The sequence below is a fragment of the Aquarana catesbeiana genome, linkage group LG01, assembly GCF_042186555.1.
Source record: "Aquarana catesbeiana isolate 2022-GZ linkage group LG01, ASM4218655v1, whole genome shotgun sequence".
In the NCBI taxonomy this organism is placed as follows: domain Eukaryota; kingdom Metazoa; phylum Chordata; class Amphibia; order Anura; family Ranidae; genus Aquarana; species Aquarana catesbeiana.
The window spans coordinates 120387639-120406207 of record NC_133324.1 but is presented as its reverse complement, the minus strand read 5'-3'; the positions used below and the strand labels follow the sequence as shown (position 1 = coordinate 120406207).

Sequence of the window (18569 nt, the reverse complement as noted above, 5' to 3'; positions counted from 1 at the left end):
GCGCCGTGCCGACTTCCTGGCGGGATCGGCACGTGCAGCATGCGAACACGCCGGAGCTCATCCTTATACACTGGTTGTTAAAGATGCCGGTGGGCGGCTGGCTAAAAAAAAAAAAAAAAACGCTGGAAACCTGTGCTTGGCAGCAGTTAACAGTTTTTAGGAGAACGGTGCACATATATGTGACTTTTATCACCCATCTATTTTGCTTTGTTACTACATTGTGGATGCTGGCTGCTTTATGCGTCATCTTTTAATTTTTGTGAGTAGCACAACACTATTGCAATTTTGTTTGTTTCAACAGTTTTTAGGAACTGTAAGCTTTTTGTCAGCGGGCAAATCGCTCCTTAAAACGCAAAAAAAAGTTAGTTTTTTTTTCTTCTCCTAGAAGCTGGAGCTTGAAAAACACTTCTAGCCTATAATAATGTGCATGGCTACATAGGATAAAACTATTCGCTTATAGGGGAAGAAAAAACCCACTCAAAGTAGCTGTTAGGAGTTTAAAAAGCTAGTGTGCTGTGAGACTAATACGGTTACTGTTGCCTCTGTGCTTTTGTTTAGTTTTTATTTCAGTTTGTGAGCATCACCCATATTTGTGGACATTGCTGATTGCTCTATATGTTATTGCTTAATAGGTCTGAATTAGGAATTGAATTTCAGTTCTCATGGTCCTATGAAGATTTTCTTTGCTCTGAATCTGCATGAGCTGTGCGTCAGTCATAGACTAAAGGAGGTAGACCCTGTCCAAATATGCTAAGTAATGGTCTTCCCACCAAGGAGGGAAAGCATCAGAGGAAAGCTGCAAGCAGAATATAATCTCTGCTTGTTCTAATAAAGCTGATGTTTGTAGTGTGGCCTCATTAGTTTGCTTGTTTGTGTCTGTGGGTGAAGACAAGGCCCAGAGAGGGATTGGAACCCACAGCTGGAGCAGTGTGGCCTCCGTGTAGGAGAACTGGAACAGCACTACTCTTTAAGAGACACTGTCCAGTCTTTTTATAAACTAATTGACACCATACTGTATATCATCTATATTTCCACTTTATCAACACAAAATGATAGAACTTGTTTTAATCCCTTTTATACATTTTCTTTGCAACAAAAAAGGAAAGTAATAAGACAGATTCTAATAGTCATTTTTGACCATGTGGTCACATACAAAGGTGGCCAGACTGATTGACGTGCAGTGAATGTGATGTGAAGGGCTTGTGGCGGAGTCCATTTATATATTTGTAGTATGCATATACTAGAGACATTATGCTGGAAGTGTTTTATCATCTAGTTCTTCATATCAAAGGCTTTCATTCTTCTTACTCAACACATAACAAACTCTAATATGTTTTAATGCTCTGCAGATAAATGGTTGTAATATTATGAAATAGTATTAGGTTTGAATAGGATTTAGCTGTTAGCTAGGAAATAACAATATTACTGTATTGAATTCTTTGATCTGTTTGGTTCATCTGTTTATAAAAGAAAGACTAAATGGTGACTTCATCTAAATGTAATTTAGACAATATGCCTTTATGATCATGTTAAAACGCTATTCGAGCTTTGTCCTTTGTATAACGTGTTGTTTTGTTAACGTATAGTTTTTTAGCATCCATGGGAAAGTGAATCCAATGGGTCATATCTTGTAAATTCTGCTAATATGTTTTTGACACTTGTGGCAAAAGTATAAAGGACATGTAAATACATACAATATTGGGCCAACATGGAGTCCATGATGTTGGTGAAGGATATGTAAACAAAAAAAAACAAATAGCCCAATAAAACTGAAAGTTGTGTATATTCCTCTATATGCAGTATGCAAATGATAGATGATTTTGAAGGGAAAAAGTAGAAACATTTTTAGGATTTTTTTTTTTCCCAAAAAGGAATGTAGGGAAAGTGGTTTTGAGATACCACACAATCAACTGTATTCCTCCTTTTTCTTCTATCATCTGTCCCTTTAGATAAATATGCATAGATGTAGTTATACTGATTGAAGGCAACAGTAGACTGGCATATCCCCCTAAATTGGCTGTATGGAAAAGTGCAATGTGTAAATAAAAATAAACAGGCACACAATAAGTTAAAGTGGTAGTAAACTCTATTATACCACTTGTACCTACAGGTAAGCCTATAAATAAAGTTTACCTGTAGGTACCGTGAATATCTCCTAAACTTGCACGGTTTAGTAGATATTCAGAGCGCATACAGCCGATAATATCACCAATGCATGCGCTCTGAAGGTTTGGCTTACAGTGCTGGACCTTCAGAACCCGTGCCGTAAATGGCGGCTCCCAGGTGCATGCGCAGGAGTGAAATTATCACTCCTTGGCCACTCATGTAGATAAAGGCCGCAAACCCAGAAGGAAGACCGAGGGAAGATGTCAGCCCTCTCAGCGGTGACATTGTGGCGCTGAAGGTCTTTGTTCTAAGGGAAGTTTCTCATAATGTGCTAGTATGCATTGCTAGTATGCGATGCATACTAGCACATTATGCCATTGTCTTGAAGGAATTTTTTGTTTTCTACCACTTTAACTAGAATAATACAATTTTTATTGAAATTATTGTAAACTAAGGAAGTAATTACCAAAAAGAATAATTACAGTCTGATGGGGTTGTCATGTACACTGTAGTAGGTTCAACTAACGGAACTTACAACAGGAGGAACTTTCCAATGTAGTTTAAGCAGTGTTAACGTTTTGGCAGGGCACAGCCTGCCTTTCTCAAGACAATTTGAAACATTGAAAGTGATTAAACCATGTTGTAAAATGATTCCTGTTGTAAGTCCCATTGAGTGCATTCACTGCCTGCTTCATATATACAGTTTGTGTGTGTGTGTGTGTGTGTGTGTGTGTGTGTGTGTATATATATATATATATATATATATATATATATATATATATATATATATATAGCGCGAGAGAGAGATAGTGTGTATGTATCTTTATGATGACTCGCCTAATATTGAGTAGTTCTCCCTTTTGCCGCCAAAATAGCCCTGACCTGTTGAAACGTAGACTCCACTAGACCTCTAAGGGCATTCTGATCAGACCAGGCCACCTTCTTCTATTGCTCTGTTGTCCAGTTCCGATGCGGACATGCCCATTGTAGGGTGGGCATTGACTGTGGACAAGGGTCAGCATATGGGCACCCTGACTGGTCTGTGACTACACAGCCCCATACACAACAAACTAACAAACTGCTATGCCCATTTTCTCTGCTTTCAACTCATCAGCTTCATGGACTACATGTTTACTTGCTGTCTTCTATAGCTCACCGAATTTCAGATGCCATTAATATTATTCACTTAGCCTGTCAGTGGTCATAAAGTTGTGTCTGATCGGTGTATGTCATAGATATGTCACATTTATGCAGATTCTATGTAGACATTGGGCAAAAGGGAGAGAAATAAATGTCAATATTGTTATGTTAACACTTTATTAAGCATACTTAATAAATAATAAAAAAATCTTCCTAATCTGTTTAATCTTCAAAAATGTGTTCCTAAATGATACAAAATATAGTCAGCAGAGAAGTACAGGCATGGCTCTGCAGTTGAAGATTTAGGACTCTGTATCACATGGGTGTCTGCACTGAATTACAGGCAGGTATAGCAGTCCCCGTGAAGGTATTTCAATTCTGTGTTCGTTTGGAGTTCAGCATCAACTTTCTATTTTGAAATTATCCTGAGCAAAGCACAGCTCAGTATTTAGGGATCTCTCATAACCATGCCTGGATATCCACCTAATCTCTTTTATATTAAGCTGTTAACTGCAGTAAATTCATTCAAAGGAAACCGGGAATATATTAAAGCTCCTGCATCAGTTTATCCATAGAAATCTGCCAAAAGCACACCTGTATAAGGAAATGGATGTCCAAGAAGGGGACACCCTTCAAAAGAGTGGTAGTTGGAGCGATGTAATTGTAGCCGAAAAGTGCATTCTATCATCTGGGTTTGTAAGGATTTGTCCTTTGTTTCGGTTTCAGTGGTAATATGAAGGCTGAACAGATTACAGAATGATTCTTCAATTTACAGGGCTCTATGTACTTCATATGATACCACATACATGCCACCGCTGAATGTTTTTGTTAAAAGCCCTTGATAATCATCATATTTCTCCAAGGAATCAGCAGGGATTTGGTACATGATAGCCGTAGAATGACATTGATGACTTTCACAGGGGGGTTGTGCTGCAACAGAAGAATTTGAAAAGTTCTAAAATGTATTTAAAGAACAAAATATATTACCACTTAGATATAATAGCTGTACTAGGATTGTTTACTTTATTCTAATCTGGCGATTCTGCCAGTAAGATGCATCCTTTTATAAGATTACAGTGCACATTTACTGTACTGTGTGTATGGTGGGAGAAGTGTTGTCAACCTAGGACAGGATTGTTTTTAGGACTTCTTCATTTTGCAGTCTTGCAGTGGCAACTGCTAAGTGGTCGGTTCCTACCGATGTAGGTACACTTCCAAAACTACATCTCCCAAGAGCTCCTTCTCTTCACAGTTTGTGGGCAGCACCATTGTTTTGCTAAAAATACAGTAAATGTATGTATGCATGTGGAGAGGGACAGAAGTGGATAGGGATAGGCAGAGTTCTGTATCCAACTGGGGATGGACTGGCCCCTAACGTGTTTCCTGGAATCAAGTGCCTCTTCTTCGGGAACACAGATGAGAACTCTTTCTTCGGGAGAAAGTTTAGTAAGCATGCTGAAATACAGGAGGCTACTGTCAACAAAGGTCTACTGGATTAGTGCTTTGACCCCATCCCCATAGATCAAGGGAGAAAGGGGAGCACCAACTCCCTATCCACGGGTCACAACTAGATTAATGTTCTAGGTACAGGTGCGCTTATGGTTTAAAGTAAGAGCCATCTAGTGATGCCCCAATGACTATAAGTCAATATAATGTATCATAACAGGAGGAATTACCAAAAGATTATTCTCAGTATGCAAGCAATAACCAAGATCAATAATCAGCCATAATATGATCCACAACTACACCCCTCAGGTAGTATACTTTACTTGGTGGTGGTAATAGTGGTTTGATCCCCTGAATGACCAGCAAAGAGTTGCATAGTTCGGCTTGCAGAGCATGTTGTGTAGTTCAGTTTGATGTGCATCTAAAAGAATACTATGGAACAGTTCCTTAAAATGCTATTGTCTCTCTTATACTCCTTATATTTAATAGGGTTATTTAATTATTTTGTTAAGGATTATTTTGTAAAGGAAATGATTTATCAACAAAGACTGATTAGACCTTTTTAAATTTCCTATAGACTAAATTTTAAATTAGATGCATTCTTTTTTGATCACTGACATTTGAATAAAGTATCACTGGAGTTAATTTTGCAACAAATTCACCACAGCCTATACTTTTCTCAACAGTCATACATGAGGGAGCTTTCCCAATAAGCTTTCCCAAATAAGTGCCCATAAAAGGCCTTATTTACGTAAACTACTAGATAATATAGCAGGGAAATGTGAACACAGATTAGGTGTGCAATGCCTTAACCACAGCAATCAGTATGATTAACGGCTTACTTGCCTAATACACTTTAACATTTTCCTTGCTGTGTGATCTGTTAACGAAGAAGGCGTGTATGACTTCTTTGGATTGCTGGCTCGCCAATGACTTACCTCCACTTTATAAAGAAGAATAGACATGCAATTTAAACTAACTATACTATGTATTAACGTGTGATGAAGTAAGGAATGGGTGCTGATCAAAATGCAACTAGTGCAAATGGTAATTGGCAGAAAATGAACAGTATTGTTGCACTGAATATTTAGTAAAATAACAAATGCATTAGTTCAATTACTTTCTCCCTTATACAATCAATAGATACTCTGTGTGTGTGTGTGTGTGTGTGTGTGTGTGTGTGTGTGTGTGTGTGTGTGTGTGTATGTATGTATGTGTATATGTATATATAATGTGTGTGTGTGTATATATTACAATACAGGGTGATTCTGACAGTTTTCACCATCCAGCCCCCATTCTTGTCTTATGTCAGTGCTAGCCATAGTTGCACGTGCTGTGGTAGTGTTGACAGATATGTGCATTCACAACCAGAAGCAGGACTCTGTGCAGATGCATAGCGAGCCTGCTGTTCCATAGTCAGGCTTTGAGATCACAGACCATCACACCCCCTATCATGATTGACTGTGGATTCTGGAAGGAGTCACATTGTCAAAAATCTTATCACATAGGACCACATCCCCTGCCCTGCTAAGAGACCATTGAGCTGAGTAATTGCAGTTAAAGTGGAACTCTCTGTCAGCACTGACTTTTGTAATTCTTATGCTGCTAGCATTAGCAAAATGGATAGGAAAGTTTTATTTTTTTTTTTCATTTTTTCAGTTACTCCCTGATTTTCTAGCTTAGGCAAATGATGTCATACATCCCAGGAGTCCTCTGGGGGGAGGAAGGGTTTTCTCAGCTAATCACACCCTCCTGCCTGCATGCCTGAGCTAAGGGCAGATGGATCACAGGAAGTAAATGTTACATGTATCATCTACCCTTACTGAAGATGGCCAGGGACAAAAATGCTAGGGGGTGATTTCTTGGCAAAATAAAGCAAGGAGACATAGACGAATGGTTGAGTTTGTTTTGAAAATGAAACAAAATGAATGAAATAGGGTTTTGTGGTTTGTGGTGCTCAGATGTAGTGTAGTTCCGCCTTAAGGATAAAATACATTTTTTAGCAGGTTTTATTCATCAGTAATGTGACTTTTAATTGCATTTATTACAGTGATGTGATAGCCTGTTTGTTCGGACTGTACTGTACTTTAAATATAGGAGATATAAGAAAACAGGCAGCACACTGGCTGAGAGGTTAATGCTTTGACCTTGATGTTGGTATCTTCAGAAAGAACACCATTTACACAGAATTTGCATATTCTTTTTTTCACACTGCCATTGATGTGTGTAAATATTTGCATGTACAGTATATAGTTGTTTGTATTAACACTTCTTCATTTTTCTTCTTGTCTCCCTATAGGGAACAGCCCACAAGACAGCCCAAGGAACTTCTCCCCCAGCGCCTCAGCTCATTTTTCATTTGCACGAAGGTAGTAAAACAGTCCCCAAGTATACAGGGCACAATTTTTCTTTCAATAGCTCCTAATTAGCATCCTAATCTTGTCTAATTACTTAGGTTGTGCGGAAAGGAGGCATTATTCATAATTATTAATTTGCATGAAGAGTTTATTGTACATATGCTCGCAGTAGGTGTTGCTTTTAAATAAACACCCTGTCATTCAGTTTTTTATTTACTATCATGTCAAAATCTCGACAGGCCTATGTGTTCATATTGCTGTTTGTAAGACTGTTATACAGTTTTATTGCTATGACCGCTATTATTGTGGCAGAAACTACCTTTTGCATCTCTACATAGAGGGACGAGTAGGAGAGTCAAAATATGTTGTAATGGAAAGGACATACACTGTATGGCCAAAAGTTTGTGGACACTTGACCAATACATCTGTCTTTGTGCTCAAAAGTATGTGGACACGCCTCCAAAATATTGAGTTTAATTGTTTCTACTAAAGGGTTCTGGCATTTCTATAGTAGACCAGCACATTTCAGACAATTGTGTGCTTCCAACCTTGTGTCCTTTTCTGTTCTACATGACTGTGCCCTTGTGTACAAAGCCAGGTCCATGAGGATATGGTTTGACCACTTTGGTGTGGATGAACCTGAGTGGCCTGCCCAGAACCCTGACCACAACTCGTATTCAGTACTCGTAGGGTTAATTTGAATTCTGACTGTAAAAAATCTTCTCTTCCAACATCAGTACCTGACTTCAGAAATGCTCTTTTTGGTGAATGGCCTCAATTTCCCACAGACATGCGCCAAAATCTTGTGGAAAATCTAACCAAAAAGAATAGAGGTTGGTATAGCTGCCAAAGATGTAGTAGGAAGTCCATATTTTGTTTTTAAAGATCTGTATAGGGTAGTAGGTAGTAAGAACCACAATTAGACTTTTTTTTTTTGCTGTCTATTGGGGTGTCCTCTCTATAGGTCCTGATTGCCAATGTTTTCAGGAGGTGAGAGTAATTCCAATATTTTGCACTGCCACCAGAAAAAGAATAGAAGGGAAATCTTCCAGTGGGGACCCCTGTTTCATAACACATACTGCAGCTGCTGGCTTTTAATAAAAGGACGCTTGCCTGTCCTGGAGTAAGTATAGCAATGTTGGCACCGCAACTGATGTTTCCATCAGCTGTCGGGTGCTGCCGCCTCCATTGCGGGTAAGGGAACCCGGCAGTGTAGCCTTACGGCTTCATGCCAGGAAACCTACTGCTCATGCAGCTCTGCTCCTCTCTCCTACTGGCCCGGCGACACGGGGAGGAGGAGGGAGTCGAGCGGTGACGTCAATAGCCGTGGCTGTGGCTCCCAGAAGTGGGAACAGGATACCCCCCTGAAAGGTGCCAAATGTGGAACCGGAGGGAGGGAGGAGACAATTGAGCAGAAGTTCCACTTTAGGGTGTAACTCCGCTTTAATCTTAGAGCGAGATCCTCTCACTTTCTATTGAGTCTACAGGACAAGAAGTAAAGGGAAATCTTTCTAATGAGAAATACTGTACATGGCAGAAAAAAAACTACTACAAAAAGTTTTTGTTTTAGATCAGGGGTCTCCAGTCTCCAAACTTTCTAAAAAAAAAAAATGGCCAGTTTACTGTCCTTTAGGAGGGCTGGTCTCTGGCCATTGGAGGTAGAAAATGCCTCAGCATCAGTAGGAGTAGACAATGTCTTAGGCTTGGTAGTCAGTGGTAGTAAAAAGAATTACTGTGGTCAGTAGGAGGAGGTATAGAGCCTCATTATTGGTATTAGTGGGAGTTATGGCGTCCTTTTGCTGGTGAAGTGGAAGGCATCATGCCCCATCAGTGAAGTGAAAGGAATAGTGCCCTACTGTCATATCAGTGGGAGGAATAGTGCTCCAAGGTCCGGATGAAGGCAAGCAAAGGTCTGCAACTGGCCCAGGGGCCACAGTTTGGAGACTACTGCATTAGATGTTCTTTATTTGTTTATGGTCTTTTGAATGAGAGATGAAAAAAAAAATGTGATGGTTAGGTGTCCACAAATTCTAGATTTACTAGATTTTGCAAGTCTCTCATCTATTTCAACAGGATGTGAAAGATGGATTTTTTTTTTTAATTGCCTTAAGTAAAAGGATTATTCATTTTTAGAAAAGGAAAACATTGTAAACCAGCTGCAGAGATTTTACATGTTTGAAAAGCTTTGCATGCAGCAGCAAGCATTTTTATCTCCTGCGTACATTCAGTATTGATTGATTGCTAATTCCTTGGGAGATAACGCACAGATTGGGCGCAACGCTTACAAAAATCAGCCTAATGCTCCAAGTCATTTACTTTAGTAAGTACTTGAAAAGCCCATTATAAAATTAGAAAGATTAAACTTTGCCAAAACAACTTCGACAAAGATGAAAGTGCTAGCTTATACTATGCATCTTTGTAAAAAATAATTGTTCTGTTACCCTTCATAACTGGTTTTGGATTTTGACTGTAAAACCATAATGTGGATTGTGGGGTTATCACTTTTTTTTTTTTTCCAAAAAAAAGCAGAGAAAAGAAAGGTATGCATTACTCATACTATACATACTAATGTCTTTACTTATTTTAAAGGATAATTCCACCCTAACGCTAAAAACTCTACTTCTACAGTCTAAGACTAACCTATCTTAGAAGAAATCAGTATACATACTTTTTTAAAGGCGTTCCACTCTGGTCCCACACCGAGCTGTCAGCGGCGGCTTCGCTGTGGAGGCGGGTGCAGAGAGGACACATCCAACAATGGAAGCCCCATAGTAACTCTATGGGTGACATCACTTCCCATTCATTTCACAGCAGTTGCCGGCTGTGTCCTCTGCAAAGCTTCCGCCACTTGAGACCTGACTGAATTATCTTCAGAAAGGTACGTATACTGGTTTCTTCTTTACAGGGTTAGATAGGTTAGTCTTAGATCGTGGATGTCTGTAGATGTAGGGGTTTTATTGTTAGGGTGGACTTCCCCTTTAAGCTTGGGCTTGAACAATTGGTTTCAATAGGCAGCAGTCTATTTCCTTTCTGGCAAAGATGTAACTCAAGTAGTTTTTCATTTTCTGGATTATTTTGCCCATTTTAGTTTAGTATTATGAGACTCATATGTCAACATTTACTCTGTAACTCAATCTGTTACAGCTCATTGAAAGAGCAGTATGGTAATGATTAACAGCGTAACAATACAGACATATAGCAGTATGTATTTATGGTAGAAAAAAAAGTTGTCGCTGAATATGAGCAATTAAATATTCATGTAAAACACGTGTTTTTTGTTTTTTTTGCTGAACAGGACAGATGGACGACGCTGGTCTTTGGCATCCCTGCCCTCATCAGGCTATGGCACAAATACACCAAGCTCCACCGTGTCTGTAAGTACTGCTACTATTATTTTTTTCTGACACCTGTTTCTCTTAGCAAAGGTGGCAAGAGATATCCCACGATTATACACTCAACCTGTCTCAATTTGGGCTACATGTTTATGGCTGGCAATTCACCTTGCAATACATTACATACCAAGGGAATGGGTTGTTTAAGGAGAGTTTCTACTACATGTTTTGGTAGCTCTAAAGGAAATGTCATAAATATTGTACAATCAGCTTGTATTGTGTGTGGCCAGCTTAGGAGGGTGTTAAGTCTATGATTGGCTGTGATGGATAATTTCTGTCTATTTTTTACTTTTCCCCTGTGATAAGCCAGTGCAAGGAATTCATATGCTGGATGGATTAAGTGTTGGACTGCTAGTTTACACGTATATTGTTTAGTGTAGTCATGGTCATTATGATAGATTATAGGTCATCCATGTGGTACAGAAACTTGGGCAAATTAATCAAAGCTACATACAGTATCTCCCAAAAGTGAGTACACCCCTCCCATTTTTGTAAATATTTTATTATATCTTTTCATGTGACAACACTGAAGAAATGACACTTTGCTACAATGTAAAGTAGTGGGTGGACAGCTTGTATAACAATGTAAATTTGCTGTCCCCTCAAAATAACTCAACACACAGCCATTAATGTCTAAATCACTGGCAACAAAAGTGAGTACACCCCTAAGTGAAAATGTCCAAATTGGCCCCAATTAGCCATTTTCCCTCCCTGGTGTCATGAGACTTGTTAGAGTTGCAAGCTCTCAGGTGTGAATGGGGAGCAGGTGTGTTAAATTTGGTGTTATCACTCTCACTCTCTCATACGGTCACTGGAACGTCAACATGGCACCTCAAGAACTCCCTGAGGATCTGCTCTACATAAAGAAGGCTATAAGAAGATTGCCAAGACCCTGAAACTGAGCTGCAGCACAATGGCCAAGACCATACAGTGGTTTAACAGGACAGGTTCCACTCAGAACAGACCTCACCATGGTCAACCAAAGAAGTTGAGTGCACATGCTCAGCATCATATCCAGAGGTTGTCTTTGGGAAATAGATGTATGAGTGTTGCCAGCATTGCTGCAGAGGTTGAAGGGGTGGGAGGTCAGCCTGTCAGTGCTCAGACCATACGCCGCACACTGCATCAAATTGGTCTGCATGGCTGTCATCCCCAGAGGAAGCCTCTTCTAAAGATGATGCACAAGAAAGCCTGCAAACAGTTTGCCTAAGACAAGCAGACTAAGGACATGGATTACTGGAACCATGTCCTGTGGTCTGATGAGACCAAGAAAACACTTATTTGGTTCAGATGGTGACAAGCATGTGTGGCGGCAACCAGGTGAGGAGTACAAAGAGAAGTGTGTCTTGCCTACAGTCAAGGATGGTAGTGGAAGTGTCATGGTCTGGGCTGCATGAGTGCTGCCAGCACTGGGGAGCTATAGTTCTTTGAGGGAACCATGAATGTCAACATGTACTGTGACATACTGAAGCAGAGCATGATCCCCTCCCTTCGGAAACGCAGGACAGTATTCCAAACATAATGACCCCAAACACACCTCCAAGATGACCACTGCCTTGCTAAAGAAGCTGAGGGTAAAGGTGATGGACTGGCCAAGCATGTCTCCAGACCTAAACCCTATTGAGCAACTGTGGGGCATAATCAAATGGAAGGTGAAGGAGTGCAAGGTCTCTAACAGCTCCATGATGTCATCATGGAGGAGTGGAAGAGGACTCCAGTGGCAACCTGTGAAGCTCTGGTGAACTCCATGCCCTAGAGGGTTAAAGCAGTGCTGGAAAATAATGGTGACCACATAACATATTGACACTTTAGGCCCAATTTGGAAATTAGGGGTGTACTCACTTTTGTTGCCAGCGGTTTAGACATTAATGGCTGTGTGTTGAGTTATTTTGAGGGGACAGCAAATTTACACTGTTATACAAGCTTTATACTCACTACTTTGTAGCAAAGTAGCAAAGTGTAATTTCTTCAGTGTTGTCACATGAAAATATATAATAAAATATGTACTTGCTCTGTGTGTGGCTTGTTGTGCTGTTCATTGTGAGTGACACCCTAACGCATTGTACAGTATAGCCTGACACACTGCAGCATGCCATGACCCACATACCATATGTTGTGGTATGCTGCATTGTTTTAAAAAAAAAAATAAGCCATGCATTTTATATGTTGTGGGTTAGCATCCCATTTTAGTAAATGTGCTGTTTAACAAAATGCATATTAACGTACGCCATAATGCATGGGCATTAACACACCTGAAAGGAATGCTTTAGTGTGAATGGGCCCTCAATGTTTAGCAACCAATAGTCTTGTGTGAGGGCCACATGATCCTCTCAAAGGATCTAATATCCTATTGTTCCAAAGGATTTGTAATTCCATCCAGCCAGTTTTAGGATTTTAACATCAATCTCACATTTATTTTCTGCTTTCCATGTCTGACTCCAGCCATCTCACCTGACTATTGATTCATGTAATTTATTTATTTTTTGGTCCAGTTAGTGGCTAAACCCTTACATATACCCAGTGAAGTAACTGGCCTCAGGTGATACAAAGAGATGAAACATATCCTCCTGTATAAGTTGTACCTGTTTATCTGCATCTTCTCTTCTCTACATGGATTCAAAATGGAGAATTTTTAAGCTTGTCCAAGAGTTTAGAAAAAAGGGGGTAGACAGCTGAAGTTACACTCTTCTGGGCTCAGTGAGGAGAGGTCTGAGAGCTGATTGGAGGGAAGGGACACACCTCCCTTCATACACACTCAGGTACAGAGCTGAGACTGTCAATCAGCTTGAGGCCCCTCATCTGCCGCCATTTTCTTCTTGGTGTCAGGAAAACTTGTCAGAAGTGATTCATGCTGATAGCAGGAGAATGAAGCAGCAGACAAAAATGACACTTAGTGCTCTTAAAGTGATTGCAAAGTATCATTTTTTTTTTTTTTTTTTTTTAAATATAACAAACATGTTCTACTTATCTGCTCTGTGCAGTGGTTTTGCACAGAGCAGCCCAGATCCTCCTCTTATCAGTTCCCTCTTCAGTTCTCCTGGCCCTTCCCTCCTGCCGAGTGCCCCTAAAGCAAGCAGCTTGCTATGGGGGCACCTGACCTGAGCAACAGCTCCCTGTGTTCATTCAGACACGAAGCTGCAGCCCGGCCCTGCCCATTTCTCTCCTCATTGGCTGACTGATTTGATTGACAGCAGCTGGAGCCAATGGCGCCGCGCTGCTGTCTCAGCCAATGAGGTGAGTCCCAGGCAGCCGAGTCACTCCTGCAACATCGCTGGATAGAGATGGGCTCAGGTAAGTATTAGGAGGGCTGAGGGGGCTCCTGCACACAGAAGGCTTTTTATCTTAATGCATAAAATGCATTAAGTTAAAAAAAAAGCCTTCTGCCTTTACAATCACTTTAATTGAGAAAGTATACACTATGGAAGGATATGCTTTGTTCATATTTCATATCTTAGGTTTACAACCACTATAAGATGGAGTAGTAGAGTGATGGTGCATCAGTAAACCATCAGGCTGGCCATAGATGATATGATTTTCTTTCCTGCCACCATGGGTGGCAGGAAGGAAAATCACTCCATTCCCCTATCATCACAGTCCGTGTTGATGGGGGAATGCCTCCTGCTATGCTATTGTATAGCCGACGGCAGTAACTATATTTTGAAAAATATGATGTGCTGGTTGTTCCCAGTAGATCAAGTGATCAGCTTGTGTACAATCAGCCTGTCCATACATGGTTTGAATCTCGGACGGTCCCTGCTGAACTGGCTAAGATTGGAACTGTCTGTGGCTAGCTTAAAGGGGTTGTAAACCCTTGTGTTTTTTCACCTGAATGAATCCTATACATTAAGGGGAAAAAACACCTGGCAGTGACCGGCCCCCCAGCCCCCCCATTTTACTTACCTGAGCCCCGTATTTCTGTCGGCGGAGACGCGCTCTCCCTCTCTCCATGGAGTCCCGGCTCTTGATTGGATAGATTGATAGCAGCACAGCCATTGGCTCCCGCCATCCAGCCATTGGTCAATCAAATCCAATGACGTGAGCACCGGGGGGGTCTGGCTTTCATGTCTATGGACACTAATGCTGGACTCGGGAGCGTGCCCGCAAGGTAACTGCCCGGGGGAGCGCTTCTCCTAGGGTGTTATCTGATGTAGGGAGGAGCCGCGAGAGCCGCCGGGGGACCCCAGAAGACGAGGTTCGGGGCCATTCTGTGCAAAATGAGCTGCACAGTGGAGGTAAGTATATGTTTGTTATTTAAAAAAAAAAAAAAACCTTACAATCACTTTAAGATTGACTGAACAGATTAGGCTAAATACTTTGAACGAAAATTGTGGAGAAATATGGAGGCGGTAGTTGCCAGTAATTCCTTTCAAAAATACAGGGTTCCTAACCGTCCAGCCAATCAATTTAGACTTTGCATTTGGATACAAGTGGTAGTAACCAGCCCAGTGTTGAAGTAAAGACTAATTTTTGTATTAGGCTGTGTTTACACTAGTGTGAATTCGATGAGGGTTCCCCTCATCCAATTCGTATGACAGGAGATTGTGACCGGCTCTCAATGGAGTCGGTTCACACATCTCCGGGGCGGCTGCGGAGTGAATTGCACAGGAATCCTTTGTGTCTTTGGCTCCGTTTCGGGTGTGAATTCAGCCACAAATTCGGACCGATTTGTCCCTGAAACAGAGAACAGGGACACACCGGACCCCTGTTGTGAGCCACCGCCGTCTGCAGTGTGAACCCAGGCTAAAAGTAAAAAACTTCTTTAATGTGATATAAGTGGTCATGTACAAAGTTCTAAAATTTCTCCAGAGTTTATTTGCTGGCTAAATCAATACCAACTTAACAGTTAAAACTTAATAAACATTAGCTGTACATTTTTATCACTCATCCACGTCATGGCAGCTATAGACGTTGTCACCAGTGCAAGTTCATTGATTTCTCCCAAGGATCTCTCCCTGTATAGTGCTGCTGCGAGCCACTCCTTTCCTGTCTGCAGTATGAGTGATGGGCCCGGCTGGGTGCTAGCTTGTTCGGGAACAGGAAAAGCAACAAGATCTGCATTTTAATCACCACACCTCATAATGAGAATGTACAGGCTGCTTCTGTCAGGACACACTGACTTCAACTTCTTTTCACAAGTTCATCACTGTGCCACAAAGGCTCTACTTTGGGACTCCATGTTCCTTGCACAAAAGCTGGCACTCTGTTGTCTTTTCCAGACACGCATTTGTCTCGTCTCTTAATTTATCATTATTGTATGAGGTTGAGAAGGAGAACCTTAACTCCTGCATCCATTTTTTTTTTTTTTTTTTTTTTTTTTACTTTTGCGTTTAAGAACAATGGTCATATTTAGGCCTCTTTTTACTGAATAAAATTAGAGCAGATGCTGCTATCAAAAGAAATGAATCCCCTTGAAAATCAGCCTGTTCTTTAGATACCGCTGCCCCATAAATTATTTTCACTATTTAAAGTATAGATGTATTCATTAATTATTAATTGTCAGCTCATGTAGGTTATTATGCTGTCACAAGCCATATTCGGGGCCATTTTTTCTTTAGGTTATGCTTTTTCTGTCAGCACTAGATGGCACTTCGAGGCTTCTGGCCCTCATTGCCCTGCTTCTCATTTCTTGTGAAAAGCTTTCACAGCAAAATGGGCTACTTACTGGTCTGCATAATGTAGAGAAAGGGTCTTTCAACAGTTGTAACATGCTGAGAAAGATGTCTACAAACTATAGTAAGCATCTCTGAAAGGTTCCTTACCACTATACAACATGCTGAAATTATCGTTACCCAAGGCGCTTAAATTATTTATAGAGAAACTAAAAAATGATGGGTCTTTTAATCTACTTACTGTATATAATTTTTTTTAATAAAACCCAGATTGTATTTTGTGCTAGAAACAGCCTCATACAAAAAAAATTCCTAAAAGCAATGTACAGTGCTACTTTCCTTACAATATAAAGAAGTCCCTCCTGGCTCGCTGGTTTTTAATGTTTTATTTTCATTTTTTTCATTTTTTTTTTTTATTTTAAGGTATACGACATAACACAATAGTATGACAAGTTATGAAAACATCCATTGGTAGAAACATGTAGAATGAATACGGGAAAAAAAGTGCAAATTACACTAGAAATGCAATACAATAATAATAAAAACCACATTGTTATGATGGAGTCTAAGGGCCAACACACCCTTAAAAAAACTGCATTTCATTGTGGCAGGAAACTTATAGGATGGCAGTGATAACCTGTCCATACTAAGACGGTGGTACGGTCAATAAATATATTACCGCTAGAAGGCAGGGGTAGTACAGTGACCATTCTATAGTAGTGGATAACATTCCCTAGACCCATAGCAGCAGTACCTTGAAGTCCAAGCATACTGGGTGGGTTTTTTTCAGAAAATGTAGAATAGAAAAGTAGACACCTAGACTGTCGAAGTTGCTTTTATTTGCCTTAACTGGAGATAACTGTGTACTATAGGATGATTCATTGTGTAATTAAAGGTGGATATATACAGCTACATAGCTTTTTCCCTTCCAGGGATTACACGCAACCTGCCATGGACTAACATATAAGCGTTATCAGACAGGACCAAATTACTTTTTATGTTGGGGGAATACTCTTTAATATCCCTCAAAGTGTTTCACAAAGCCTGACAAAGTGGGATATTTGGAATCATTGAAACGTATTGTATAAGAAACCCCTAAGATTGCCATCCAAAATTGAATCTAGCATGAATGCAATAAAAGACATAAGTGTTCCAGATTAGAGTGGGAAAGAAATTGACTTACTGTGAAACAATGTATATTTTATTGTTGAATATATTGTGGATTTATGAATACGCCATGCTCAGCTAGAATGTGGTGCAATTCTAATGTTTAAAAAATGTTTTGGAATTAATTTATGAATCTTAATATAAATGTACGGTGTGTATACAGTAAATCTAGGCACCTTTAAAGTCCCATATGTAGTGGATTGTTTGTTATTCAGAGTATGCTGGTACTGCATCTGTGTGATTCTGGCGGTATATATCTATACAGTTTTATTTAAAAGAGAAGTAAAGGATTTTCTTTTTATGCTTACCTAGGCGGATACAGCATCTCGCCTCTACAATGAGAAGCGAGCGATCGAACACCGCCGATCGCTCTGTTCTGACAGCTCCCCGAGCAGAGAGCTGCTGACTGTCAATCGGCAGTTCTCTTCTCTCCTCCTCCTCGCTCACTGAAGTGATGGGCTGTGGAGGGGTGGGGAGTGGGGTGTCAGTCCAGGCACCTGGCGGATCTGGACTTCCATTGTCGGGATGACGTGGTTTCTGGATTGATTTCTGTGACATCAGCAGAAAACGAATTGCACTACTGTGTTCCATAGGAGAGATGTACAGCCAAACGAGCTTTGGCTATACTTTTCCTTTAAAGCCGTAGAATGATATTACCATGTGATCCTTCTCTATACATATTTACATAAAAGTGTCTGCTGGGTCACACAATGACATTTCCAGGAGCCAACTCTACACATTTCTGGGACAGTCTCCTCCTCCAGGAGCACATGTACGGAACTCCACTTACATAAAGGGGGCAGGTCAGTAGGGGAATCCCTGGGGATACTTATAAAAGTTGGACCCAGTTTAAAAGCCCGCCTCCATCCAAAACTTTTTGACTAGTGTAGGACAGAGTTAGATCTTCTGGCAGTTTATTGGTGTTTGTAATTCCACCGGGGAGATTTCCACTTACCTTGTATTCCAATGACACTCCTTTGACACCAAGAGTAGAATGGAGAGACCCGGGGTTACTGGGACAAAAATGCATAAAGAGCATTGCAAAGCTCACAGGAGTGCCAAGCTTTTTTCTACTGTACTAGAAAATGATGTTCTTGCTCACTGTGTAACCATTAGGCTCAATGAACACTAGCGTTTTTTATAAGCTCAAAAAAGCGCTAGAAAAAAAAGCTGAATAAAAAACGGTGATAATAGCGGTTTTTGTTTCCCGGCTTGTAGTAGCGTTTTAGAAGCTTTTAGGAGCCGTTCGCATTATATTAGCAATTTTACAATACATTAAGAAAAGAAAAATGCTTGAAAAAAGCGTTTAGTGTTTTTTCTGACAGGAAAACACTCAAAAACTCTACAAAACT

The 18569-nt window shown here is 40.4% G+C and overlaps 1 protein-coding gene across 8 annotated transcripts in view; it reads left to right on the top strand.

Annotated features, from left to right (window-relative positions):
- Positions 1-18569, top strand: part of MAST4 (microtubule associated serine/threonine kinase family member 4) — an 865092-nt gene that overhangs the window by 718051 nt on the left and 128472 nt on the right. For all 8 annotated transcript variants that reach the window (XM_073623363.1, XM_073623355.1, XM_073623371.1 and 5 more), the window contains 2 exons: positions 6992-7061; positions 10345-10423. In XM_073623363.1, coding sequence (XP_073479464.1) covers positions 6992-7061; positions 10345-10423 — 149 coding nt within the window. The remainder of the gene's footprint in view (positions 1-6991; positions 7062-10344; positions 10424-18569) is intronic.